This window comes from Rhinopithecus bieti, unplaced genomic scaffold (assembly GCF_001698545.2).
Source record: "Rhinopithecus bieti isolate Rb0 unplaced genomic scaffold, ASM169854v2 scaffold_4908, whole genome shotgun sequence".
NCBI classification, from domain to species: Eukaryota; Metazoa; Chordata; class Mammalia; order Primates; family Cercopithecidae; genus Rhinopithecus; species Rhinopithecus bieti.
The window spans coordinates 1-27,919 of record NW_016804541.1 but is presented as its reverse complement, the minus strand read 5'-3'; the positions used below and the strand labels follow the sequence as shown (position 1 = coordinate 27,919).

General features: G+C 42.2%; 1 protein-coding gene across 1 annotated transcript in view; it reads left to right on the top strand.

Moving 5' to 3' along the window:
* APH1B (aph-1B gamma-secretase subunit) overlaps positions 1-14,614 on the top strand; it is a 30,614-nt gene extending 16,000 nt beyond the window's left edge. The window contains exons 5-6 of the mRNA XM_017869049.1: positions 9,054-9,181; positions 11,130-14,614. Of these exons, the coding sequence (XP_017724538.1) occupies positions 9,054-9,181; positions 11,130-11,297 (296 nt within the window). The 3' untranslated portion in view covers positions 11,298-14,614. The remainder of the gene's footprint in view (positions 1-9,053; positions 9,182-11,129) is intronic.
* The last annotated feature ends 13,305 nt before the right edge of the window (positions 14,615-27,919 follow it).

Genomic DNA, 27,919 nt, shown 5'->3' with positions numbered 1-27,919 from the left:
TTGAGATGGAGTCTTGTTCTGTTGCCCAAGCTAGAGTGCAGTGGCGCGATCTTGGCTCGTCGCAACCTCCGCCTCCCAGGTTCAAGCGATTCTCCTGCCTCAGCCTTCTGAGTAGCTGGGATTACAGGTGCACGCCACCTTGCGCAGCTAATTTTTGTATTTTTAGTAGAGACAGGGTTTCGCCATATTGGTCAGTCTTCTCTCGAACTCCTGACCTCATGATCCACTCGCCTCGGCCTTCCAAAGTGTGACCTATTTATTTATGTTTTGAGACAGGGTCATGCTGTGTCGCCCAGGCTAGAGTCGGGTGGTATGATCATGGCTCACTGCAGCCTTGACCTCTGAGACTCAAACAATCCTCCCACTTTAGCCTCTCAAGTAGCTGGGACCACAGGCACGTGCCACTAAACTCAACTATTTTTTTTTTTCCTGTAGAGATGGGGTCTCACTATGTTGTCCAGGCTGGTCTTGAACTCCTGGGCTCAAGTGATCCTCCTGCCTCAACCTCCTGAAATGCTGTACCTAACCACTGCTGCTTTTAATTTTCGGTGTTTTGGGGTTTTGTTTCTTTTTCTTCAATGAATTTCACGGACTTTTTTTTTTTTGTAGCCATGATGAACAGGATACCGTATTACAGGTTACTGTCCTGTAAATATGATTGCATGAGACAAACGTCACATTTTTAAAACATCATCCAGTATGGTATCATCACTCTTCATTCAGCCTCACAGGAATATATATTTTATTCATTACATCTAATATTTATAATTTGAAAGGGAAAAAACCCCCACTATTTCCAACTTTATTGCTCAGTCTGGCCTTCCCCAGCAACCTCAGCTTGATCCCCTGCAGCTCCATGGCTATGCTGGGAAGTTGGGCTGGGAATCCCAGCATTTATCAACTTACTCCATGCCCACTTCTTACCAAAGATGCTCTTTAGTACCGGGACCACTTGTACCAGTTCACTTTTCTACCTTTCCACAGCTCTGCTAAAGAGAGTCGGAATGTTCACATCAGGGTTCCTGCATTGCCCCGCTTCTAGGGGAATTGTAACGTGTTTCACTTACTGTGCAGTGTTCTAACACTATTTCCTAGAAACAAACTTATTTGCATAAATGTTTGGAAATCTCTTATTTCTTTGGAGGAATTAATCAACTTTGAGGTTTACTTTAATGGGTAGATTTATTGGATTTTACTGCCTTTTATCATTATTCTAAACCCTCACCGAAGACTTATACTTGAGTATATTTCTTGAGATCAAAGTCCTTTGTTTCAGGTGGTAAGCTACTTTTTCACCTCTAGTGGGACTGTTTCCCTACATTCAAAGGAACAACAATTTTTTTTTTTTTTTTTTGAGATGGAGTCTCACTGTGTCACTCAGGCTGGAGTGCAGTGGCACGATCTTGGCTCACTGCCAGCTCCGCCTCCTGGGTTCACGCCATTCTCTCGCCTCAGCCTCCTGAGCAGCTGGGACTACAGGTGCCCATCACCACGCCCAGCTAATTTTTTGTATTTTTCAGTAGAGACAGGGTTTCACCGTGCTAGCCAGAATGGTCTCTATCTCCTGACCTCGTGATCCGCCCGCCTTGGCCTCCCAGAGTGCTGGGATTACAGGCATGAGCCATGGAACAACAATTTTAAATACTGCTGACTTCTTATTAGAAGTTCTGGAAGGCAGTGGAATAAGATCTTTAAAATGGTGCACTCCTGCAACCTTCCTCATCTCAGTTGATGAAATTCCGTCCTTCTGGGTGCTCAGTTATTTCTTAGAATATTTCCTGATTCTTCACCTTTTCTCTCATAACTCGCATCCAATCCGTCTGTAAACCTTACCTGCAATTTCCATTTAAATCTTCATCCAAGGTCTTATGGGCTTAGTTTTGCTTTATAAATGGCATAGATCAGGTTTGAGAGCTTGTTTGGAGCAAACATTTAAAGAAATGGTAAATCTGATTTTGCTGAAACTATTCTAGGCCAGAGACAAACATAGAAATTAATTAGTTTTGTGAAGTCAATGAAGCATTACTAGAAAGTAATAGAATCCCGAGAGCCTGTATCCATTGCCAGCTGCCTGAAGGCAGGTCCCCCGTTAGGGGCTTATGCTCCGGGCTGCCTTGGACCTCATGATCCCAATGGCAGCTCTAGCCTGTGAGTTTAGGCCTGTTTTTTTGTTGTTGTTGTTGTTTGTTGTTGTTGTTGTTTTGCAGCATTTTTGTGACAGTAGCTGGCTGCTGCAGGGAGTTTCAAATGTTTTTTAATGTGCTACATATAGGAAAAAATTGTTGACTTGTGTTTCTTCAAAGAGCCCTCTCAGGATCAGTGAGCGGGAGTTAGAGCAGGGTTTCTCAACCTCACCACTATTGACATCTGGGGTTAGATGAGTCTTGGTTGGGAGCTGACGTGTGTTGTGGGGTGTTTAACAGCATCCCTGGCCTCTGTCCACTAGATGCCTGGGCACTCCGTCCCCGAGTGGTGATAACCCAAAATGTCTACAGACATTGACATATTCCCCCTATGGGCCAAATCATCCCAGTTGAAATCACTACTGAGTTAAGGCAGATTTGGGTTCAGTTTAAGAAGGAACTTTCTCATAGTGGCCATTTAATGAAGCGAGATTGGAAGTATGTGAAGTGGACCGTGTGGGTTTTCTTCATTGCGTAGAGGATGGGATCAGACAATTTCTAGCAAACCTCCCAAGGCGGACTCCACAGTGATGAGCTAATTTGAGGAGAGTGTTTCATCATTCTTCAGCATTTTCTAGGGGGACTTTACACATTAAAATAATATCTTAGAGAAGGTTATTTGATTAGTAATCTATATCTATATTACAATAAATCAGGCCACAGAATTCTCTTACATTCTTTAAAACAAAAATGTTAAGTTAAATCCCCGTTAGGGAAAGCCATTTTCAAAAGCATTCGTTCAGCTCTGGGGCCCGAATCCCACTCGTGCCAGCTGACTGGGGGATCTCCCAAGAGTCTAGAGAGTTTCTGTGGCCAGGATGGATGAAGGAATGTCTCCTGCTTCACAGAACCCTGAAGCCCCTGACCTTTCTCCTACTTAGAAAAAGAAGCCAAAAGCCCATTGATCTTCGCATCCTGCCCCTGGGCAGCTGCGGCTGAGCTTTGGCCTTGGAAGTCCTCCTTTGTCTGTGGCTGCCACCACCTAGCAGCAGCCTTTGGCTGGCTTTGACCTAGTTAGAGATCCCCTGCCTGTGTTAGGGAAGCCAGGTGATAGCAATTTCTGTGCTGGCAGGAAGCCAGTATTAGACGCAATTGCTGTCGTAGGCCATTAGCTTTGCAAGGACAGAAAAATAGGTATCAGGAATGAGGGAAAGGAACACGTGCAAAAATGAGGGTACTTATGAATCTGTGTGTTAGAACATTTGGGGTATATTCAGGAAGGGTGAAAGAGCCAAATAGTAAATGTTGTTTCTTTTCTTTTTTTTTTTTTTTTTTTTTGAGACGGAGTCTCTCTGTCGCCCAGGCTGGAATGCAGTGGTGCCATCTCGGCTCACTGCAACCTCTGCCTCCTGGCTCAAGCGATTCTCCTGCCTCAGCATCCCGAGTAGCTGGGACTACAGGCGTGTGCCACCACGCCTGGCTAATTTTTTGTATTTTTAGGAGAGGAGGGGTTTCACCATGTTAGCCAGGATGGTCTTGATCTCCTGACCGGGTGATCCGCCTACCTCAGCCTCCCAGGCGTGAGCCACCACGCCCCCGGCTGTAAAAGCTGTTTCTTGAAGATAACACTGAAACATTTTGCTTAGAAATAGGTTAGAAATATTCATTCCCAAGACACTTTGACCTAGAAGATTATTAGAAGAGGAAGTCCGTTATCAACTAGACAGCTACCCTTGTCACAAACTGATATACAGTACTGGTTAGAATTATTACACTTTCTGACTAATGTATTACAACATTAAAAATTATGGAAGCTCCTTTTATTAATCTGGGTTATAAACTAATGTTGATATTCTTATGATTAACTTAGGGAAGTTTTTTTTGGCTTAAGAATATGAGAATAGGCTGGGCATTATGGCTCAGGCCTGTAATCCCAGCACTTTGTGAAGCTGAGGTGGGCAGATTGCCTGAACCCAGGAGTTTGAGACCAGCCTGGGCAACATGGCAAAACCCTGTCTCTACTTAGAACAGAAAAAAAGTAGTCAGGCCTGGTGGGGCACACCTGTAGTCCCAGCTACTCAGGAGGCTGAGGTGGGAGGATTACCTGAGCCCTGAGAAGTCAAGGCTGTAGTGAGCTATGATTGCACCATTGCACTCCAGTCTGGGTGACAGAGTTGAGACCCTCTCTCAGAAACAAACAAACAAACAAACAAACAAAAAGAATATTAGAACAAAGCAAATTTGGGGGTTAGATTTACTGAAGGACTTTTAGAGTTTTATATTTAGGAACATTAACTGAGAAAGGTTTAGTAATTAAAAGGTTGTACTCTAGAGATACTGTTAGCAGATTTTCATTACTAGCTGGAATTTGTTCCATTTACTAATGAGAAGGGTTTAAATAGGATGTATGTAGCTGTAGCCACATGTATGTGGCAGAATAATGCAGATATCCAGGTCTGTTTCTGTTGGACCTCTTAACCAACTGCAGAGGGAAGAAGGAGTAATCCCAACATTCTAACATAGCACATCGTGATAGTAAAGGCTGTGATGACCATCAAAGCCACCCAGAAATAAGTGCTGGCTGCATAAATGAGTCGAGTATGAACATAGCACAATATTTTAATACATGTCCAAGGGATCTCCTCTGGATATTGTGTTAATAAAATGGTGAACTGAAAGGATGGGGAAAGGTTCTATGAGACTGTGTGTCATGCGTTGTAATAGTCCCAGTGGCTAGAAAGTGCTTGGCCCATACTGGCCACTGCGTACATACTTGTTATGTGGATTGATGAAAGAGGGGAGGAAGAAAATAAATGTAAGAGTAATACAAAGTCAGAGGAAGAAATAATCTGCAAGAATGAAGAGAAATGCATTTTTGTTTTTATTTTTTATTTATTTTTTTGAGACAGGGTCTAGCATTTCACCCAGGCTGGAGTGCAGTGGCACGATCATGTAGCCTCCACCTCCCTGGGCTCAGGTAATCCTCCCACATCAGCCTCCTGAGTAGCTGAGACTATAGCCGCACACCGTCACACCTGGCTAATTTTTGTTTGTCGTAGAGACAGGGTCTCCTTACGTTGCCCAGGCTGGTCTCAAACTCCTGGGCTCAAGTGGTCTGCCCACCTCAGCCCCCCAAGTGCTGGGATTATAGGCGTAAGCCACTGTGCCTGGCCAGGAATGCATTTTTAATACATAGTCAAGTACCCAGGAGACTTGGATACATGTGGTCATTGCTGGCTGCTGTCTCACTTTCCCACCTGATAGTACGTCTCACTGAGAATCCTGGCTTATTCGTCTTTGAATCTGTAGACCATAGCACATGGTAGCTACCACGTATTAAAAAGTTGTAGTTTGCCAAGCACTATTTTTCCTTGTAACAGCCCTATGTGGTATTATCCCTATTTTAAAAATAAAGGAAATGGAAGCTCAGAGAGGTTAAATAGCTTGTCAAAGCCACACAGTGGAGCTGGGATTCTAACTCAGAACCGTCTGACTCTAAAGATAATATATGTAATCTTCAGGCCAGGCTGTCTAGGTGCTCAGCAGATGTGTGTTGTGTGTTGAATGTGAAAAAAAAAAAAAAAAAAAAAGGAGAAGGATAGGTGTTAGGAAAGACTTTACTGAGGAAAGGTGGCATTTGTACTGGATCATAAATAAAAGTAAGATTCAGATGTGATGAAATGGGGAGGGGCAGAGTCTTCAGACAAAAGGGATAATCTATTTAAAAGAAAAAAGAAAACCAGAGGTATAGACAGAGTGAAGAAGAGTTCTGGTTTTCTTCCATAGGATGCAATTGAAGATAGTAGAGAATATGATGTCAAGGTAACTGGGGTGTAGATTGTAGAGGTCCTTGAATGCTAGTCTGAGATGTATGGACTGGACTTTGGAGGCAAAGTCAATCCATCAGACGTCTTAGTAAGAAGGACCAAAAAATATGGACCTAGAATTTGGAAGAAAGGTCAGGGCTAATGATGTCTTGATGACGCTTGCCTAAAACTCACAGTAATGCTCTTTTGGACAAGAATAGACTGAAAATTCTGTAAGTGAGAGCGTTTTTATTGTTGTTGTTGTTTTGTTTTGTTTTTGAGACGGAGTCTCGCTCTGCCCCAGGCTGGAGTGCAGTGGCCGGATCTCAGCTCACTGCAAGCTCCGCCTCCCGGGTTCATGCCATTCTCCTGTCTCAGCCTCCTGAGTAGCCAGGACTACAGGCGCCCGCCACCACACCCAGCTAATTTTTTGTTTTTTTAGTAGAGACGGGGTTTCACCATGTTAGCCAGGATGGTCTCTATATCCTGACCTCGTGATCCACCCGCCTCAGCCTCTCAAAGTGCTGGGATTACAGGTGTGAGCCACCCCGCCCGGCCCATGAGAGCATTTTTAAATGAACTGTAGGCCTTGACTATAGGAGCATAATTGTGTCTCAGTGTCACTGGTAAACACTTTTTTCCCCACTCTGTATTGGTCACAAAGAAAGAACATCCTTTTGGAAAAGGCAATCAGGTTTTATTCCCTGGCCAGAGAACAGAAAAGGTGAGCTCTTGGGCTAAATGTACTTTCTCCCCAAGCAATGGAAGTCATAGGGGGACTAGATGGGGGGCGGGAAAGGAATGTTAGCATGTGCGGGATGGGACTCCGGATGTGAAGGTGCTATTCATGAACATGCGCCTTCATATATTACATGTACACGAAATGGCAGGGATTTTCTTTCAGGGGAGGGAGTTTTGGCATTGTAAAGAGGAGTCACCTGTTCCAGTTTGTGCTGGTTTTGCGAGATCTTCCTCTAGTATCTGGTCAGGGGTCAAGAAGCTGTGGTGCCATCTCGCTTCTTTAAGCAGCTGAGCCAATAGATAAAGGAACTAAAGAAAAACAGTTTAAAAAAAAATAACAAAAACTAAGGGCCTTTCCCGGTTATTTCATCAGGGCTGCCCTGGTAACATCAATATTCAGAAAGAATGGCAAACATAAGCTGTCAAACAGATGACATACCTTAATGGTGTCATTGCTTTCTCTTGACATTTGTCATCTAGATTCTGAAAAACCCTTAGAGTATGAATACTTTATAATTTTTTTAAAAAATCAGTGTTTCCATTTGTGTCAGTTTCTGCCTTGATCTTTTCTGACACAAAAACTTTAAAACTTAAACTGCACTCCTGGGCATCTTCAGCGGTCTCAGTTCCCCGCCATCAGCAAGCATCTGTCTCCAGGAAGCCTTCCCTTTCCAGGGTCATCACCGGGATTAAAATACATCGCTTTAGCTTCAACTGCCATAGCATCAAAACTTTGGAAACTATTTCTCTTCTACTTTAATTAAAATATCTACCACCGTTTACTGAAATGATTACACTTTTACACCAGATGTAACAGCTTTCTTTCCTCTAATCACAAGTTACGTCTTTAAATATTGTTTTGCATGTTTTAGAATTTGTATCAATGAAATAATACGCATTTTTCCCACAATATGGTTTTCTTTTCTACATAACATTAGATTCTTGAGATCATTTATATTGTAGACCATATAGTTCCATTGTGTGACTAGAGCATGATTGATTTATCCATTCTGGTAATGATGGACATATTTCATTATTACAGACAGTGCTGACTTAAACTTATGTATGCTTCTTATGCAGATGTGTACGTTTCTGTAGAGCCATGACTCTGAAACGACCACGTCTCAGAATCACCTGCAGGGCTGTTTAAACACGGATTGCTGGGCTCCCACCCCATTGTTTCTGATGCAGGAAGTATGCGGTGGGTCCCCATAATTTGGAGTTCTCACAAGTTCTCAGGTGCAGGTGATCTATTAATTTCAGAACTAATTGCTTCAGAGTGTAGCTCTAGCTGCAGAATTGCTGGAGTGAAATAGGGGAGGCAAATTCCATTTTAATTTGTGATGCTAGACTGTTTTCCTATCAGCAGTATGAAACGGAGTGTCAGACTTGAATTTTTGCCAATCTGGTGGGTGTTAATGGTTTCTTATTAAGTGGCTGAAAGAGGAAATCTAGGTGCCTTTTTGTTTTCCATGTTAAACTTCGCAGAATGTATAGGGCTTGCCCACTTTAAATAAAGACTGTTATCCAGCACACAGGACACACAGACAACACACAGAGAGATAGTATTCCCCAGAAAAAACCTGGTGGTGCTCATCAAGTTCAGTGCCAGTTGCTTAAGATGCATCGTAGATAATTACTATGATTTTAAATATTTTTCTTTTCTTTCTTTTTTTTTTTCTCTGTTGCCCACGCTGGAGTACAGTGGCATGATCTCGGCTCAGTGCAACCTCCGCCTCCCGGGTTCAATTCTCCTGCCTCAGCCTCCTGAATAGCTGGGATTACAGGCATGTGCCACCACACCTGGCTAATTTTGTATTTTAGTAGAGATGGGGTTTCACCACTTTGGCCAGGCTGGTCTCGAACTCCTGACCTCAGGTGATCTGCCTGCCTCGGCCTCCCAAAGTGCTGGGATTACAGACTTGAGCCACAGCACCTGGCCATGATTTTAATATTTTTCCATTGGCCTTTTTCAAAAGGATCCGAGGGAAAATTCCACTTTAGTGAGGAGTCTTGTTTAAACAGAAGATACTCCTTTTCATTAATGTCTCTCTTTACTCATGCAGAAGGCTCATTGGGAAAAAGCGGGCTGGACATCACAGTAATTTTATTGCATTCCTCAGGGAAGCTGCCTGAAAGCCAGATCTCAGTTGACCTTTTATTGAACAGGTTTACATTCTAGACAAGAAGCTGTAGCAGTCAGTCCCCTGTTCCTCAGTGTTGCTTTTTGAGTGGGCAAACGTGTGTCAAGGCCGTTTCTGTCAGGAGGTGTTAAACTCTCTCGCTGAGGTGTGGTGGACACCCTGAGAGTCCGTGCACATGCCAGGGCCCCCAGTGGCTCTGATGTCTGTAGAAGTGACACTAATGGTCGGCTGTCTTTCAGCTTTCATGACGCTGGTCATCATCTTGCTGCATGTGTTCTGGGGCATTGTATTTTTTGATGGCTGTGAGAAGAAAAAGTGGTGCCTCCTCCTTATAGTTCTCCTGACCCATCTGCTGGTGTCAGCCCAGGTGAGTGTTGCCGCTGTGCTCAGTCTATATTTTGGAACTCAAGTCTGTGTATCTAAAATGGTAAATTCTACCCTATATGAAATACACGCTCATGAGAACATGAGGAAATTCAGAAAAGCTGTTTAAGGGAATGAATGAGTCATCTCAGTCTTACCACAGAAAGACCACCACTATTCATTTTTTGGTGGGTCTTATTAAAATACTTTTTCCCCTGCTGTTTATTTGCAGTGATGTGTCTCTCCCTAACCTAGGTCAGTTTGGAAAACTGTTCATTCTCTGTGACAGCTGCGTGAAAAAGTTGCATATTCCAGACTCGGCACCATCACTGGACCTTATTCTTAGCTCTCGTATAACACATGTCCTTGGCTAGCATATTTTGTTTAATAGAGTTTTTATCTCTCTCTCTTTCTAATTAGAGTTTGATAATCAAGGATAGGGCGTTATCAGTCTTTGTATCCTCAATTCGTGGCACATAGTAGGTGGCCAATAAATGTTGGTGAATATTGAAGAGTTGATACTATTCTTTTTAACGATTAAAAGGAAAGAACCTAGTGGTGGTGTAAGTCGGCATCGTGATCACCCTTAGTGGGGACAGTGACTGGTGGTGGAACAGGGAGGCTCCTGGGGGCTGAGAATGTTTTGATTTTCATCGAGGTGCTAGTTACACAGGTGTGTTCACACCATGAAAATAAGGTTGAGCAAGTCTTCAGATGTTCATTGGTCATTCGGATAATTCTTTTTGAAGTGCCTGTTCGAATCCTGTGTCTATCTGTTGGATTATCTTTTCTTTTGATTTTATGAGTTCTTTATATTTTCTGTAAAAAAAAAAATCTTTGGTCAGATGTGTGTATTGCAAATAACTTCCATGACGTGGTTTGTCTTTACATTCTCTTAATGTCTTTTGATGAACAAAAGTTCTTAATTTTATATAGTCTAATCAATTTTCTCTTTATGGTTTCACTTTTGAGCTTTTAATAACTGTTAACCTAGCTGAATTTTCAGTTTTAAAATTTGTTCTATTTTTCTCATTTTGGGGTTGTAATTTTCTACTGCAATCATGTACTGCTTTTGTAATTGTTTAAAAGAGGAAATGTTTTTAAAGAAGAAAAGAACAATACAAAAGAGTGTAGCACTCTGTAAAGTGAATTAAAATTCAGTGGATTTGAGGTATAGAATTATTGTGAAGAATAATCTAGAAAATGCTCAATGCCTGCCATGCCCACAGACGCTTCTTGGGAAGAGCAGTCTTTCTGCATGAGGTGCTACCTGTAAAATCTACCACTTTCTTGGGGCCTTCTTTGACTGCCCTGAAGAGATCACCTTGTTTTTACCCATCCTAGCCTCATCTCAATTATAATTATGCTGTCCTAGCATTCATCACAATTTGTAACTAATTCTTTCTTCATTCGTTTCCTGCCTCCCTTACTAGTACAGAACCTCCATTAGGATAGAGACTTTGGTCTCCCCAAGGTGTACACAGTACCTCTCAGCATTCCATTAGTGTTCTTTAAATGAATACACTTTTGGAACCCACAGCAACTGTGCAACTGAAAAAGACTATTCCCTCATGTTCCCTTGAGTACTAAGGATTCATACTCAAGTAATTTGAACTTGTCTCACTTTCTTGCAAATTCTAAGAACCAATTTCACACAAAAAGGAATAGAAACTAGTTATATGACATGCATCTTGTATTGTATATTCTGTTAGGTTCTGCCTAATGACTGCCTTCTAGGGTTACCGTTTGAATACAGCAAAACACAGGACCTGCAGTGTCTGTTGACCAGCTTAGTTCTATATGCCTCAGGGCCTTAACACATGACACACATCATATATTTGGTAAAACCCACCCAAGTTCTTGAAAGTATTCCATGCTTCCCTTTATCTTTGGTTATTCATGTTTAATAAGTTTGCTGTTATTACCCAAGCTGATTTATTTTTCTTTTGCAGACCTTCATAAGTTCTTATTATGGAATAAACCTGGTGTCGGCATTTATAATCCTGGTGCTCATGGGCACCTGGGCATTCTTTATTGCGGGAGGCAGCTGCCGAAGCCTGAAACTCTGCCTCCTCTGCCAAGACAAGGACTTTCTTCTTTACAACCAGCGCTCCAGATAACCTCTGGGAACCAGCACTTCCCAAACTGCAGACTCCATCTTTAGAGGAAGCACAACTGTGCCTTTTTCTAAAAATCCCTTTTTTTCTGGTGGAATTGAGAAAGAAATAAAACTATCCAGATACGAGTTCCATTCCCTCGGCTTTCCCACAACTGCTCTCCGAAAGGGATGCCTCAGTGGTGTGCGTCCTGGCTGCACGAGAATCACCTGGGACAATGTAAAGCCTACTGATTCTGGGCTCCACCTTCTGGAGCTAATTGGCCTGGGCACGTGGTGAGTTTTAAAAGCTTCCCAGGTGATTCTGATGTGCAGCCAGGTAGAGACCCACTGGTTTGGTATCCAAATAGGAGCTTCCTGAGAACACCGTAAGTGGATGAGAATCTGGTGTTTAACTGTCTCCTAACTTAACTTGTGCTGAGCAAGTAAGTATCTGAATGTCAAATCCTGGCTGTCTTTTGTCTTTCTAAGTTCCGAAGTCACAGAAGGCTAAAGGGCTATAACCCCTGTTCACCATTTTCGTGTACTTCACCATCTTAGGAGAACACGGTAGGCTGGGCTTCTAAATGCAATAATAAATTACATTAACTATGATAATTTAGCCAAAGTAAGATACTGATTAAGCCGTATTTTTCTGAAGTTCTTCCATTCTAGGTTTTGCTTTCTGAGGCATTACATTGTGAGTACAGATTGCATTTTGTTAACTAAAAATGACTGTTTTCTGACTTCCTTGGGAAGGTATTTTAAAATCAGGAATTTTTATACAATGTCTATAAGCCTGTTTAAAGCTTTCCATGGGCTCTGCCCCAAGGCCGTTGGCTGCAGCGTTCACCATCTGAGTGCCAGTTGCTGGGCTAGTTGAGGTGAAGTGCGTTGTTTTATTTCTGAGCAGCTGTGCAGGGAGCTGAGCGATGTGCCCTGGGACAGGCTTCACTGGAGCTGGTGGAAGTATAACCAGAAGCACGAGGAAATGAGCCAAAAGGGTGGTGTTGACACTTTTCATTGCTCCTGTGATACTAACAGCACTTTCACCCAAATGGTTTGATGTAAAACTGGAACTAGATCTTAAACTGCCAAATCTCACACTATTGCATAATCCATATGGTCTTTAGATCTAGTCAATGTCTCTGGGTTTTGGTAGCAGATACAGCGTTCCCTTTTCAGGAATACCCAAGGTGTTCTTTCAGCTTCCAAACAGGCCCTTTGATTTCCTTTATAAAGGGAAAATGCGGGCAAATCATGCCTTTACAATTAGAAATTGCTCCCAGTTGATGTCTTTTGGGGAGCTGGTGGCGTGAAATGCAAATGACCTGCACATTAAAGTCATGTCTCAGTGAATAGCATACATGCAGTACAACATTCAAAAGGGGAGCAGCAATCCTGAGGGGCTGGGGGAGTGACAGTGGCAGGACAGATGGGCGGGTTTGACAGATTGTGATGGGAAGAAGAATGATGTTTAAAACAAACATGGTCAGTGTTTTGGGCTAGCCACACATCATTCCAGAGACCAAAACCTTATGAGTTAGACCTTTATCGGTATCAGTGAACCCCCATGTTTAAAATATTAGAATGTTTAGAGAGAAAATAGAGATAATAGAAGAGGAAGGCTCCTAGCAATGTTGTAAACAGTCTGATAGGCAATTGTGGTTATTCCCCTAAAGTTTACTTCAGCACTACCACTAGTGCTTCTGCTGGAGTTTGCATTTTTCCAGCTTTATACAAGATTTTCCTTTGACTGGAAGAGTCAAGGATATACAGACTCAACAGTGACATTTATTGTGCAACATCAAGGGGAATAAGATACTCATCAAACTGGGATTATTCTTATCAAAACATGGTCTTCTTTGAATAAGAAAAATACATAGTTGATTATTATGGACTTAAAACTGTTAAATGGATATTCTGATAAAATATTTGCTGATTTGTAGAGTGTGGAAAATCTGAGAATATTAGCTTCACTCGTCTGGAGCTTTGAGGATGTTGTCTGTACGCTGACAGTTTCATATTAACTAAAACTAGATATTGTAAAATCTTTTATAAAAACTCAGATGAGAAGAAAATTTTCTTTGATGGTGAGACTGTTGTCTTAGTTCAGGAAATTATTTAATAATCCTTTGTTACGTGTGAATGAAGGAACTTTGTAATTCTGATTTCTCCTAAAACATGAGCCTTTCCAGAGTCAGCTTAGACACCGTTGTTGCAAATAGCCATGCTTTGCCTTATGCCAAGGAGGCCCAGAGGGAGGGCGTAGTCTTCCTCTGTTGCTGTGTGTATATTGAAATGCTTTTTTTTTTTTTTTTTGGCATTTGTTATCTATAATGAGCTTTCTGAGCCCTGATAATAAGTGAGACAAACAGGAGGTATTGATGTTATACACTCCCTTCCATTCAGGATTTTCTGCTTGGAGGGAAATGTGGATATAAAGTTGACCTTGGAGAATTGTGAATATTGTTGCAATTCTTGAATATATTACCATGTGAATAATAGAAACTGTGTTGCTCTCTAGTATAAGCTATATTTATTTTTAATGCATTTGAATTACTAGTTATAACTGGAGAAGTTTTGTTACCTCTATCCTGGCTTGCCTGACTGGCAGGATAATAGCAGCCTCTTTTAGAGCATCTTAATGAAAACATGGCTGAAAGGAATCAATGATGATATCTGCAGACTGCATAGAAAATGGCTTTCGTTCCCAGTGTTAACATTTTATTCTCAATCACATTTCAGTGTTTGCGGAGGATGGCAGATTCACACCGGAAACATTAGGTGTTCATATCTATAGCATGGATGCAGAATAAGCAGTTGTGACAGAAGCTTCTTCCTACCTGGTACTCCTCCCATTCACCTCAACCCAGCCCCAGATAGGCATTAGCATTCAGTGTGGGCCCTGGGGCAGCCCTGAAGCCTGGCTGGGCCACCAGACAGGGGCAGCCTGTGACGGGCACCAGTGGCCTAATTCCGGGGAAGAGTTCCTGGAGGGTGTTGGCTGTTTTTGTTAGCTCAGTTTTTTTCTGGGCTCCACCATTCTTAACTCCAGGTAGACAAGATAGACGTCACACACAACAATTTTTAAAGTATTTTGCTTAGTGCATTTTGTTTATGATTGAAATGTTTGTTTCTTATTTAATAGGCTTTTTACACCATTCTATTTTAGTGTTTAGAAGAGGCAGGTACTGTCACTATGTAAAATATGTAATATTTTATATGTTATACCATGTCATATATACTTGCAATATCAGGCCTTGCATTCAGTATGCAATGCAATTGACTCTTTGCAGACCTGCATTTTTCAGTGAACAATAAAAAGATTGGCACTCTTCATTTCCTGTGTTTCCTGTTCTGTGGAATGGTGTATCCTTTAGTATCTGTTACTACCGTGTTTTATCTCCTTATGAAACTTGGATGTACATTCTGTTGTTTATGACTGATCAGAGACATTTTTAAAAGAGGAGTTCTTTATCTGATTTAAAACCCCTAAGGCTTATTTCATATCTGTGTGTTTAGGAACAGTTTGGTGCAGAGCATTTCCTTGAGGTATCTTAAACTAAGTCGGGGGAATCCTCAAAGATCCTGGAAGCTTGCTTTGCAAAATCTCCTAATTGTAAAATGGTGAATTTAAAGATCGTTGCATAATAGTGACTGAGGATTGGAATCCAGTGAAGAGGAGAGTACAATTTAGCTTTTCCCTGGTGATTCTGAGGGGCCTAGAGAGTCCTTTTCTGTTTGTTTCCCTTGGCGAGGAGGCAGTGCAACTAAAGGGCTGAGCTTGGCCCTCGCCATCAGACAGGATACATAGGGGATTATAATACGAAACTCAAAACCATTTGATGCTGGTTCACTCTGGCTTGAAATGAAGCTGTTGCAGGCTATGTTGATATTATTGGATGAAATGTTCTCAGGGCCCTTTGCTTCTAACCTGTAAACCAGTGGAAGAGGTGGGCATTCCTCAGGTATCAGCCCAGATTCCTGTACAATTTCACTGGCCCTTAAACACTGAAGTTTGGTTCTAACTTAATTGTTTCTTGTTTGGCATTTCGTTGGAATGGAGATTTCCCTGTGACCAGCCTCAACACATGAGAAACCTCTAATGGAAAGAAGTGCATATTTTACTTTCACCTCTTTGAAAATGCTGAATAGAAGGAACCGCTGGACAGGTTGTGGTCCCAGTCTCAATAAAAGAATTAGATACATTCTAAGATGACTATAATAGATTATGAGCCCCAAGCAGATCCTGGCTTTAATGCTCAGTTAATTTATAAGTGGTGCTTTTTGCCTCAGTACCACTGAGTGTGTGGATCACTGTAATTTACAGTGTGGATCACTGTAAATCCTTCTACCTACTAGTAAAATTACACATTATTTTAGAGCTTGCACAAAATCAGATGGAGTTTACAGTGCTTATTCAGGGCTTACCATGCACAGAATACTGCTTAGACACTTCAAAAAGAAGGAAAAGAACAAGATGGTGGGGATCTTTGTCCTTGGAAAACATGTAATCTAATTGCACAGATTAAAACACCTAAGTATTATTTTAAGGCAACTACAAAATGCACTACAAATTATGGAATAATATAGAATAGCTTGACTACTAAGATGATGCTTAAAATTTAGAAGTGGATGAAGGGCACTGGGTAGTGGATATAGATAGGTGATAGCTGAGGAGTAAACCCTGGGGGCGGTCAGTTGAAAGGTTGGAAAGAAGAGGAGGAGGAAGGAAAACCAGAGGAGTGCAGTAGCTTGACAGCTGGTGGGGAAAGGATGTCAAATGCTACTGGATAATGGGTAAGAAGAGGAGAGAGAATTGATTATTGTGTATGGAGAGATGGAACTTGCTGGTGACCTTGATAAAAACAAGATGGAAATCAGAGTGAACACCTGAATGGAATGGATTGTATGGAACAAGAGATAAGTAGACACAGCATTGAGAAAGCAGATGTTGTACAGCAATGATGTGATAACCTAAGGAGGATGTGAGGGAAAGAGAGTATGCTTTTCTTTTTTTTTTCCTTATGATGTAGACTGTAACTGCATGTTTATATTAAGATAAGAGTGACTCCATAGAAAGGAAAAAATTAATGACATAGGAGAAGGTTAGGATAGTTGCCAAAGCAAAGACCTGGAGGAGGGAATAGAGAGGGAAATTCTTTTTTTTAATTTTTTTTTGAGACAGAGTCTTGCTCTGTCACCAGGCTGGAATGCAGTGGCATGATCTCGGCTCACTGCAACCCCTGCCTTCCAGGTTCAAGCGATTCTCTTGTCTCAGCCTCCCGAGTAGCTGGGACTGCAGGTACGTACCACCACGCCCACCTAATTTTTGTATTTTTAGTAGAGATGGGGTTTCACCATGCTGGCCAGGCTGGTCTTGAACTCCTGGCCTCAAGTGATCTGCCCACCTCAGCTTCCCAAAGTGCTGGGATTACAGGCGTGAGCCACCGCGCGTGGCCAAGAGAGGGAAATTCTTAACATTAAATGCTTATATTGGGTAAGTTAAAAATATTCAAAATAAATGACCTAAGCCTCTACTTAAGAAACTCGATAAAGAAGAGCAAACTAAAGCTAATATAAGGAGAAGAAATGAAATAATAAAAGAACAGGAACCAAAGAAATAGCATTAAACAATGGGGAAAAATGAAACAAAAATCTGGTTCTTTGAAAAAACCAATAAAACTGGTAAAGCTCTGGCCAGATGGAGAAAAGAGAAGGCACAGATATCAGTAATGACAGGAGACATCACTATAGGCCCTACATTACTAAATAAATAATAAAGGATATTATGGATAACTTTAATGCCAATAAATTTAAAAACTTAAATGGACAAATTCCTTTTTAAAACCCACAAAATTCACTCAAGAGAGGCCGAGGTGAGTGGATCACCTGAGGTTAGGAGTTCGAAACCAGGCTGGCCAACATAGTAAAACCCCATCTCTCTAAAAATACAAAAAATAAGCCAGTTGTGGTGATGGGCACCTGTAATCCCAGCTACTTGGGAAGTTGAGACAGGAGAATCACTTGAACCCAGAAGGCAGAGGTGGTGGTGGGGGACAGAACACACCACCCCACCCATCCAAAGACACCAAAAAAACAAAAAAAAAAAAAAAAAAGAATTAGAAAATCTCCCTATCCTATGTCTTCAGACTTTGTTTTTTCTTGCCTCTTAATATACCTTGTAATTATTTGTTGAAAGCTAGACATCGCCTCTTGGGTAATAGGATCTGAATTTTAAAAGCCTTGAGTGTAAATTTTATGTTAATCTAGGTAGGAGTTGGACTATATTTAATGTTTGCTGTGGCTGTGAGTGCCAGAGGCTTCGAATTCCTCTGGTGGTCTTGTTTTTGTCTCCCCTTTTGACTGTGGAGTTCCCTCAGTGCCCCTTTTCAGAGAAAGCCTGTGTCTTGCAACTCATTCAGCTGTAATCCACTGTAAATTACACTAGAGCCCTGTTGGTATGGCAGTGAGATGTGGAGGAGGGGACATGTATAATAATAAAATAATAATAAAATCTAAATCTCAGTATTTTCATGGGCCTGAATCCCTGGGCTGTTTCTTAACTTTTTCCCCCTTAGATAAGACAGGAAGCTAGAAGGTGGCTGGAGAAGAAAGGTACCTTTCCCCAGCTGGGACAAGGCTTTGGTAAAGTCTGTTTCCTTGGAGAGAGGCCTTTGTTATGGAGAACACTCTGGATGTATTTTACAGTGAAGACAGTATTTCCCACCCTTGCACTAGTCCATACTCAGACTCCAGCAATTTGTCAACATTAGCATTTAAGTGTCACTACCAGTTTATGGCTCCAGCAGCTTGCATTCCAGGTGAGCAAATCTCAGCTGTGACTCTGGATTCACCTCTCTCTCCAGATTTCAGAGTGGTGGTTTACCCTGAGACCTCAGTTCTCTGATGGGTTCAAAAGAATTGTTGATTTTTCCATTTGCTTAGCTTTTTCTTGTAAGGATGAGAGTGACGATTTCCAAGCTCTTTATATGATAGAGCTAACTGGACATCCACTATATCTATTAAATACATTGAATTTGTAGTTTTTATAAAGAAAACGATTATTAAAATGTACATGTTTATAGGCAATATGGAATCACTATTACACATAACTTTTTGTTTTGTAAGACTGAACAAAATGTCACGATTGAAATTGCAATTCTCCATATTAAATGGCTATATATACACTTTGAAAGAATTCTTGGTATATTTAAATGTTTTGATAATTTATCAAAGGGATAACTGAACTTGTGTCCTGTTAATTTACCTAATCTAGATCACACTGATAACAGTGCCGCTCTTAGGGAATAAAATTGTGTGAAATGTTTCTGCTTATGCTACTAGATAACGTGTATCACAAATTTATAGTCATGGATATGAATGGAGAGTTTCACAACAGGCCCGGGTATATATGGGAATTTCATATATGGTAAAATCGGCATTTTAAATCAGTGGAGAAAGCATAAGTTATTCAATAAATGGGTCTGTTTGATTATTTGATTATATTTGGGGAAAAAAAAGCAAAGCTAAGTTTTCACTTTCAGTTATTTAAACATATTAAAGATTCAAATGCAAAAAATAAAACCATAAAATAATCTTTTTTTTTTTTTGAGATGGAGTCTCGCTCTGTCGGCCAGGCTGGAGTGCAGTGGCCGGATCTCAGCTCACTGCAAGCTCCGCCTTCCGGGTTTACGCCATTCTCCTGCCTCAGCCTCCCGAGTAGCTGGGACTACAGGCGCTCGTCACCTCGCCCGGCTAGTTTTTTGTATTTTTTTAGTAGAGACCGGGTTTCACTGTGTTAGCCAGGATGGCCTCGATCTCCAGACCTCGTGATCCGTCCGTCTCGGCCTCCCAAAGTGCTGGGATTACAGGCTTGAGCCACTGCGCCCGGCCAAAATAATCTTTTAAAATTAGAATAGTTTTATAGTCTAAAGGAGGAGAGTTTTTCTTGACATTTCACTGAGGCTACAAACCACAAAGAGAAAAGAAAAAACAGATTTGGCTACATACAACTTTAAAACTGCAGTGCAAAAGACATTCTAAACAAAGAAGATGGGGAGAAACATTTTTGACATATATAGAATTGTCACCTATAATATATAAAAAGCTTCTATAATTAAAAAAATTGATGATACAGTAAAGAGATCAAAGCATATAAACAGGTAATTCACAGAAAAAATGCAAATAGTCAATAAACAAAACAAAATGCTAAACCACTAATAAAAGCAAAACAAGCAAATAATTTTGGACTATCGGATTATCAAGGGTGAAAAGGATTGATAATAACAAGGATTGTTGAGCATATGGTAGAAACGACGTATTATGAAAAAGGAAATTAGTACAACCCTCTTGGGTGGTAATTTAGCAAAATCTGTTACATTTATACAGTTCTGAGATGTGCATATTTTGAGCCAGCAAATTCCTCTTCTAGGAATTTGTCCCATAGAAATGGTGTGTCAGAGGAAAAAGACCACCAACTCAGTGTTTTCTATTCTCTCACTCAACAAGCAAGCGATCAGTTCTGCTGCAGACACCAGCTGGCTGTCCTCTAGTTCAGTTCCAATGCTGTCTACCTGGAGATAGCATCAGATCCCACAGGTTCAGGGCTCAGTCCCCAAAACCACACCCCCTTCAGACACCAGTTGCAAATCCAGGCGTCCTGAACTTCAGACTGACCCACTTCAAGTTGGGGTTCCCACAACCCCACTTTGGGGCTCAATTAATTTGCTGGAGTGGCTCATAGAACTTAGGGAAACACATTTATTGGTTTATTATGAAATATATTACAAAGGATATGGGTGAAGAGATTCACAAGGCAAGGTGTGGAAGCGACACAGAGCTTCCATGTCCTCCCTGCGTGTGCCACCCTCTAAGAACCTCCACACATTCCCCTATTGAGAAGCTTCCCAAACTCTGTCCTCTTGAACCTTTTATGGAGACTTCATTACATAGGCATGGTTGATTAATCCTTTGGCCATTGGCTATCAACTTCATCTTGAGCCTCCTCTCCTCCCCAGAGGTTAGGGGTAGTGCTCAAAGACCCAACCCTGTAATCCTGCCTCGGGCTTTCTGGACACCGGCCCTATCCTGAAGCTGCCTAGGGACTGCTAGCTTTCAGTCACTCATCACATACAAGGAGACATCACTTTAGAGATTCTAAGGTTTATAGGAATTGTTTGCCAGGAAACAGATGAAGATCAAATATATATTTCACCATATCGCAGAAATACATCCAAGTACACGTGGATCTGGTAATAGTCTCGTAACAGTAAGGAATTTGCAGCAAGTGTCTATCAATAGGGCATTGCATCAAGCAGCAGAACACTGTATAGCCACTGAAAAGAATGAGGATATCCAGGATGTGCTAGAAAACAAAAGCAACAATAAAAGATCAGTCTTTCGTCCGACAAATATTTCTTATGCCACACATTGTGCTAGATGCTGAAAATTTAAGAATGCAAATAGGCATGATGCTGTCCCTTCTAGAGCATATAATACAGAATCCTATTAAACCATTTTATTAAAATTTTAAAATGAGTATAAAATACATATGAACAAACAACATCTGGAAAATAAATTGTTAGCTAAAATTGTTTAGCAACACTAAATTGTTAAAAGTGACTATTTTGAGAGTTAGGATTATGGGGGACTTTCTGCTTTATACACAATTGTTTGCATTTTTCAAAAAAATGGCCATGCATTATTTATGTCATCAGACAAAACCATAATCTAAGCACTTTCACAGTTTCTCTTTGTCCTTGGTAGAAAGTGGATGTTACTCAAGGTCTTTTGTAATCTGATCCCAACCACTTTTTTCTGTCTCCCACCTGTAAACCAAAGAAAAATAACCAAGGCAAGCCTCAATTTAGAAGTTTATTTTGTCAAGGTCGAGGATGCACCTGGGAAAAAGGAACACAAATCACAGGAAGTCTGTGATCCATGCTTTTTCCAAAGAGGGCTTTAGGACTTCAGTATTTAAAGGCAAAGAAGAGACTGGAGGGGAAAGAGGAAAGAAATAAAAGGGAGGAGGGGGACTGGGCATGGTGGCTCACGCCTGTAATCCCAACACTTTGAGAGGCTGAGGTGGGCAGATCACGAGGTCAGGAGATCGAAAACATCCTGGCTAACACGGTGAAACCCTGTCTCTACTAAAAATACAAAAATTTGCCAGGCGTAGTGGTGTGTGCCTGTAATCCCAGCTACTTGGGAGGCTGCGGCAGGAGAATTGCTTGAACCCGGGAAGCGGAGGTTGCAGTGAGCTGAGATTGCGCCACTGCACTCCAGCCTGGGTGACAGAGTGAGACTCTGTCTCAGAAAAAAAGGGAGGAGGGTAGATAAAACAGGCAAGAGGTTACATTCTCTCAAGACTTAGATTAGGCTTTGGTTAATGCTCACTAAATTCGCATTTTACTCATGGAAGGAGGGGCTAGAGGAACAGTCAATTATGCATTCATCTTGTGCTCAGAGCATCTGCACTTTTATGTAAGATAAACACCGAGTAGAGGAAGCGGTCAAATATGCATTTGTCTCAGGTGAGTGAAGGGATGACTTCTGTCCTGTCTTCCTCCCATACCTGTGAAGATATGCTGTTAATTTACATTGTCAGGGGGAAATTGAACAGAAATGTTTTAGGGTAAAAATCTTGGGGCCTACAAGGAATTTCCTTGTAAGCAAATTATGTGGAGGGGGGCTCTTCCTGGGGAGGTACGTGGCCTTCTATTTTTGCAGCTAGCTATTTAGAAACAAAGTGGAAGGCAGTTTTTGCATGCCTCAGTTCCCAAACTGAACTTTTCCCTTTAGCACAGTAAGTTTGGGGTCCCGAGATTTTTATTTTCCTTGCACACACCATCCCCAACCCTCCTTTCTCAGACATTCTCAAACACATCCGTGAGGTCTCCTCTACTGAGATGCACGTCAACTCTCATACCTCCACATTTTTAGTACTGTTTTTAGCTCCAACCAGAAAACGTCCTATTCCACCTTCAAGATCCTGCTCAAATGTCACTTCCTTTGGGAAGTCTTTCCTGATTAGTCCCAGAAAAGCAAATAGCTTTCTCCACTGTGGTCTCTTTACACTTTCCTTTAAAATCAAGGAAAAATTTATATACAATAAAATGCACAGATTCAAAGTATACAGCTACATGAATTTTGCCAAATGTGTATACCTTTATAAGCTCCACCTCAATCAAGATATAAAACATTTCCTTCCCTGCTGGTTCCATCTCCCTTCCAGTCCATCCACAGGAGCAACCGCTAGTTCCCACTTCTGTTGCCATAGATTAGTTTCACTTGTTGTTGTGTGTTTCTTTTTTTTTTTTTTTTTTAAACGGAGTCTTTGTCACCCAGGCTGGAGTACAGTGGCACAATCTCAGCTCACTGCAAACTCTGCCTCCCAGGTTCAGGCAATTCCTTGGCCTCAGCCTCCCAAGTAGCTGGGACTACAAGTGTGTGCCACCACACCTGGCTGATTTTTGTACTTTTAGTAGATACGGGGTTTCACCATGTTGGCCACAGGTGATCTACCTGCCTTGACCTCCTAAAGTGCTAGGATTACAGGCATGAGCCACTGCGCCCAGCCAGTTTCACTTGTTTTTGAACTTCATTTACATTGAGTAACACAAAATGTACTCTTTTGTGTCTGGCATCTTTCACTCAACATAATTTTCTGAGATATCCTCTATATTTTTGTATATATCAAGAAATTTGCAATTTGTATTGCTGAATAGTATTCTATTTTACAGAGATACTACAGTTTAGTCACTCTTCTTTTGGTGGACACGTAGCATTCTGTACATACTGCTCTTCTGTATAGTGGGACTGGCAATTTGTGTTTCGGGAAAAGCTCTCTCAAACCATGTTTTTCCTCTGCTCTCATACCACCACAGTAATCATCAATGCAGAAGAAGACTTCTGTGACCAGAGGTGTAGGTTTTTTCACCACACACCAAGCAGCAGACATGGGCTGGGTGCCATCCAGTTCAATTCCAACATGATCTACCTGGAGATAGTGTCAGATCCCACAGGTTGGGGATTCAGTCACCTGAGTCTATCTAACCTGCCCCCTTTTTTTCTTCTCTCTCTTTCCTTTGACAGAGTCTTGCTCTGTCGCCCAAGCTGGAGTGCAGTGGCACAATCTCAGCTCACGGCAACCTCCACGGGTTCAAGCATTTCTGCCTCAGCCTCCCGAGTAGCTGGGACTACAGGCACCCACCACCACACCCAGCCAATTTTTGTATTTTTAGTAGAGATGGGATTTCACCATCTTTCCCAGGCTGGTCTCAAACTCCTGATCTCAGGTGATGCACCCTCCTGGGCCTTCCAAAGTGCTGGGATTACAGGCGTGAGCCACTGCTCCCGGCCCCTGCCCCCTTTTTTTCTTTCCTCTTTTCCAGTAATTTAGTCCTTGTATCTAAATTATGCTTGAACCCCGACCACTTAATCTGTGTTTAGCAGACAGTAGTAGTTCATTAAATCTTTACTTTTGAATAAGGAGGTATGAGAAAACAGTTAGTTCGAAATTAGTTTGAATAATAGAAGAGGGGTTAATCCAAATTTCGCCCATTGATTAAGGAGTGATAAGCTCCTGGGCTGCGCTGCTTAGTGGCTGTGTGCTCCTCCATGGAAAGGATGTACCATATTCAGGAACACTTTTCAAATGATTATGTGTTGAGTGGTTGAGGGGAGACACTAGATGCATGAGATCTGTTGTTGGATAGCCTCAGAAACTAGTTTCAGCAGATGAAGGAACTGGTTATGTTACCTATGTCACTAGAAAGGTCTTTGCTTCTTCCAGAGAAGGCCAGTTGACTGTCATCATCAACAAAATTGCTATAGGTCTCAGTCTGCCCTTGACCCCATGGACCCTGTGTTTGTTGTCTTCATTGCTGGTAATTCAAGGTTAATATTTGAAATGAGAGAACCCAAGCAGAAATAATGATTTTGACTTACAATACTGAGAGGTCATAGCCAACCATGTGAATAGAGCATGCTCCTTTCTGGCCTCCCACCCACAGTGTGAGTCCAAGGGAAGTATGGACTCGCCCTATGGGTGGGAGCCCAGGAAGGTGCATTATACCAGCCTCTGCTGAGCTTCCTCTCTGGAGGGACCAGGAGGCGGTAAGCTCTCATTGGAAATTCCAGGATGGGACTGAGTATCATTTGGCTGTGTGTGGGGTGGAGGTGGTGGTGGGAGGGAGTTTTTGTTTTGTTTTTTTTTTTTGAGACGTGAGTCTCGCTCTGTCGCCCAGGTTGTGGAGTGGCAGTGGCCGGATCTCAGGCTCACTGCACAGCTCCGCCTCCGGGTTATACGCTCTCCTGCCTCAGCCCTCCTGAGTAGCTGGACTACAGGTGCCCGCCACCTCGCCCGGTAGTTTTTGTATTTTTTTGTTTAGTAGAGCACGGGGTTTCACCGTGTTAGCCAGGATGGTCTCGATCTCCTGACCTCGTGATCCGCCGTCTTGGCCTCCAAAGTTGCTGGAATTACAGGGCTTGAGCCACAGCGCCCGGCCCCGACTAGTTTTTTTATTTTTGTACAGACGGAGTTTTCACCGTGTTAGCCAGGATGGTCTCGATTTCCTGACCTCGTGATCCGCCGTCTGGTCCCAAAGTGCTGGGATACAGGCTTGGCCACCGCGCCCGGCCCCGGCTAGTTTTTTGTATTTTTTAGTAGGAGACGGAGGTTTCACCAATGTTAGCCAGGATGGTCTCGATCTCCTGACCTCGTAAATCCGTCTGTCTCGGCCTCCCAAAGTGCTGGGATTACAGGCTTGAGGCCACCGCGCCCGGCCTTTTTTTTTTTTTTTTTTTTTTTAAACAGATATTATTGAGGTATGGTATAATTGATATAAGATAAATGGCACATATTTCAAGTATAACATTAGAATTGTTTTCACGTGCGGAGAAACCACTGCATCAAGATAATGAACATATGGATCACGTTAACCATTTCTTATACACTTTTGTAATCCCTCCATTCCCCACTCCACCTCATCCCTAGGTGAGGTGATCTGCTTTCTGTCATTAGCACTGATCTGCTTTCTGTCATTAGACTGTACATTTTTAAGAAATTTGTATTAAATGGAATACGGTCATGTACCACATAACAACATTTTAGTCAGTGATGGATGGCATATACAACAGTGGTCTCATAGATTATAATGAAGCTGAAAAATTCCTATTGCCTAGTTATGTCATAGCCATTGTAAAATCTAGTGCGGTGCATTACTCAGATGTTTGCGGTGATGCTGATGTAAACAAACCTACCGCACTGCCAGTTATATAAAAGTTTATAGCATATACAATTATACTATATCATTGTATAGCATATACATTTATAGTATACATTTATAGTATACATTTGTAGTATACATTTATAGTATATGTATATGCTATCTACTATAAATGTATATGCTATACAATTATATAGTATAATTGTATATGCTATGAACTATTATATGCTAAAACAACTCTGTTATGGTTTTTGCATTTACTACACTGTATTTTTTATTGGTATTTTAGAGTGTATTCTTACTTATAAAAAAAGTTAACCCTAAAACAGCCTCATGCAGGTCCTTCAGGAGGTATTCCAGAAGAAGGCATTGCTATCATAGGAGAGGACAGCTCCACGCATGTTATTGTCCCTGAAGACCTGCCAGTGGGACAAGATGTGGAGGTGGAAGACAGTGATGTTGATGATCCTGACCCTGTGTAGGTCTAGGCTAATGTGTATATTTGTGTCTTAGTTCTCAACAAAAAAGTTTAAAAGTAAAAAAAAAATTTAAAATCTTATAGAAAAAGGATGTAAAGACAGAAAATACTTTTGTATTGCTGTACAATGTGTTCAGAGTTCAAAAGTCAAAAAACTTAAAAGTTTATGAAGTAAAAATGTTAGAGTAAATTTATTATTGAAGAAAAGTTTTCAGTCAATGCAGTGTAGCATAAGTGTACAGCGTTTATAGAGTCTACAGTAGTGTACAGTAATGTCCTAGGCTTCATACTCCCTTCACTTATTCACCCAGAGCAACTTCCAGTCCTGCAAGCTCCATTCATGGTGGACCATTTTTAATCTTTATAACATTTTACTGTAATTTTCTGTGTTTAGGTACACAAATACCATTGTGTTGCAATGGCCTATAGTATTCAGTACAGTAACATGCTGTACAGCTTTGTAACCTAGGAGCAATAGCTATACCATCTAGCCTAGGTGTGTAGCAGGCTGTACTATGCGGGTTTGGTCACACAACGACGAAATCTAATGATGAATTTCTCAGAAAGTATCCCTATTAAGTGGTGTGTGACTGTATATATATATATGTATATATGCACTATATATACACACTATATATAGAGACACACTATTTTGTGTGTGTCTGTATGTGTGCATGTGTATTTATTCCTTCTCTCCAGTTCAGCCTTAGGAAAAGGGAAAGCTTGTGAATGTGTCCTCGAGAACTTGGTTTGCTGAATTAAGAGGTGAAGGTAACGTCTCAGGAGCTCAGTAGACCCCTCTGCCCAAATGCAGTTGGCAGTCCTCGGTCAGGCTTAACCCGAGTGGAGGCCAGGGGTTAGAGCTACCATGCAGATTGCAGGTGGGAGGTTGTGGTTGACTTTTTGGAAGTCATTAGTACAAATGCTTTTAGTGCCTTTAGCCCGTGGGGGTTTTACGAGGTCACGGCATGATTGGGATAAGCATGGTAAACTTTACGACCAGAAGGTGTTTCCATATCACTGGGGCTGTGCAAGGTGGCCCTAGCACTGTCACTGAAGATCCTAGAGCTGTGGGAGCTCTGGGAGCCTGGCTTAGCTCCCACTTTCTTTCCCACTTGGAACCTAGGGGCAATGCTGCTCCTGTCCCTGGGCTGTGCAATGGAGTGAAGAGGACTTGGGGCAGTCAAGAGCAAGAGGCACTGCCAAATCCCTGGGTGGCTTGCAGTCATTGTGACACACTGACCTGGTTGCAATCATTTTTATGGTGAATTATTCAAAAGCAGTACTCTGGCCCTTATCTCTGCCCAGTCATTCTATAATGAAGAGGCACGGGGTGGAGCCCGGGGCCACCGGGGCCACCTTTGCTGGCATTGTCGGGCCACACACCTTTCCCCTCACATCCTGCGACAGCTGAATCCGAGCTCGAGGACCACGTGCGGGGCCGTCTCCAGTGTGGATGGCAGCCCGGCTGGAACGCACTGGCAGGTGGTTCCTGCTCCCCAGAGGCCCTGTTTCCTCCCAGAGGCGAGGCTGGAACTGCTCCAGATACCCAGCAGGAAGGCCACGTGACAACGGGAGGGACGTTCCTGTGTGTGTGTGTGTGTGTGTAGGGGCGAGAGGGTAGGGGTGCCAGGGTCCTGCAGTCCACCAGGTGCCCACGTGCCTGCCACCGAGGGCCATTCACTCCCGACCTCGGGACCTGGGGCACGGCCGGGCCCCCTGCGGCGAGGCGAGGAGGTGGCGGGAGAGGAAGAGCGGCGCCCACGATGTGCTCCTTTGGCACGATCTCGGCTCACTGCAACCTCTGCCTCCTGGGTTCAAGCGATTCTCCTGCCTCAGCCTCCTAGCAGCTGGGATTACGGGCGCACGTCACCATTTCCAGCTAATTTTTTGTATTTTTTTAGTAGAGACGGGGTTTCACTACGTTGCCCAGGT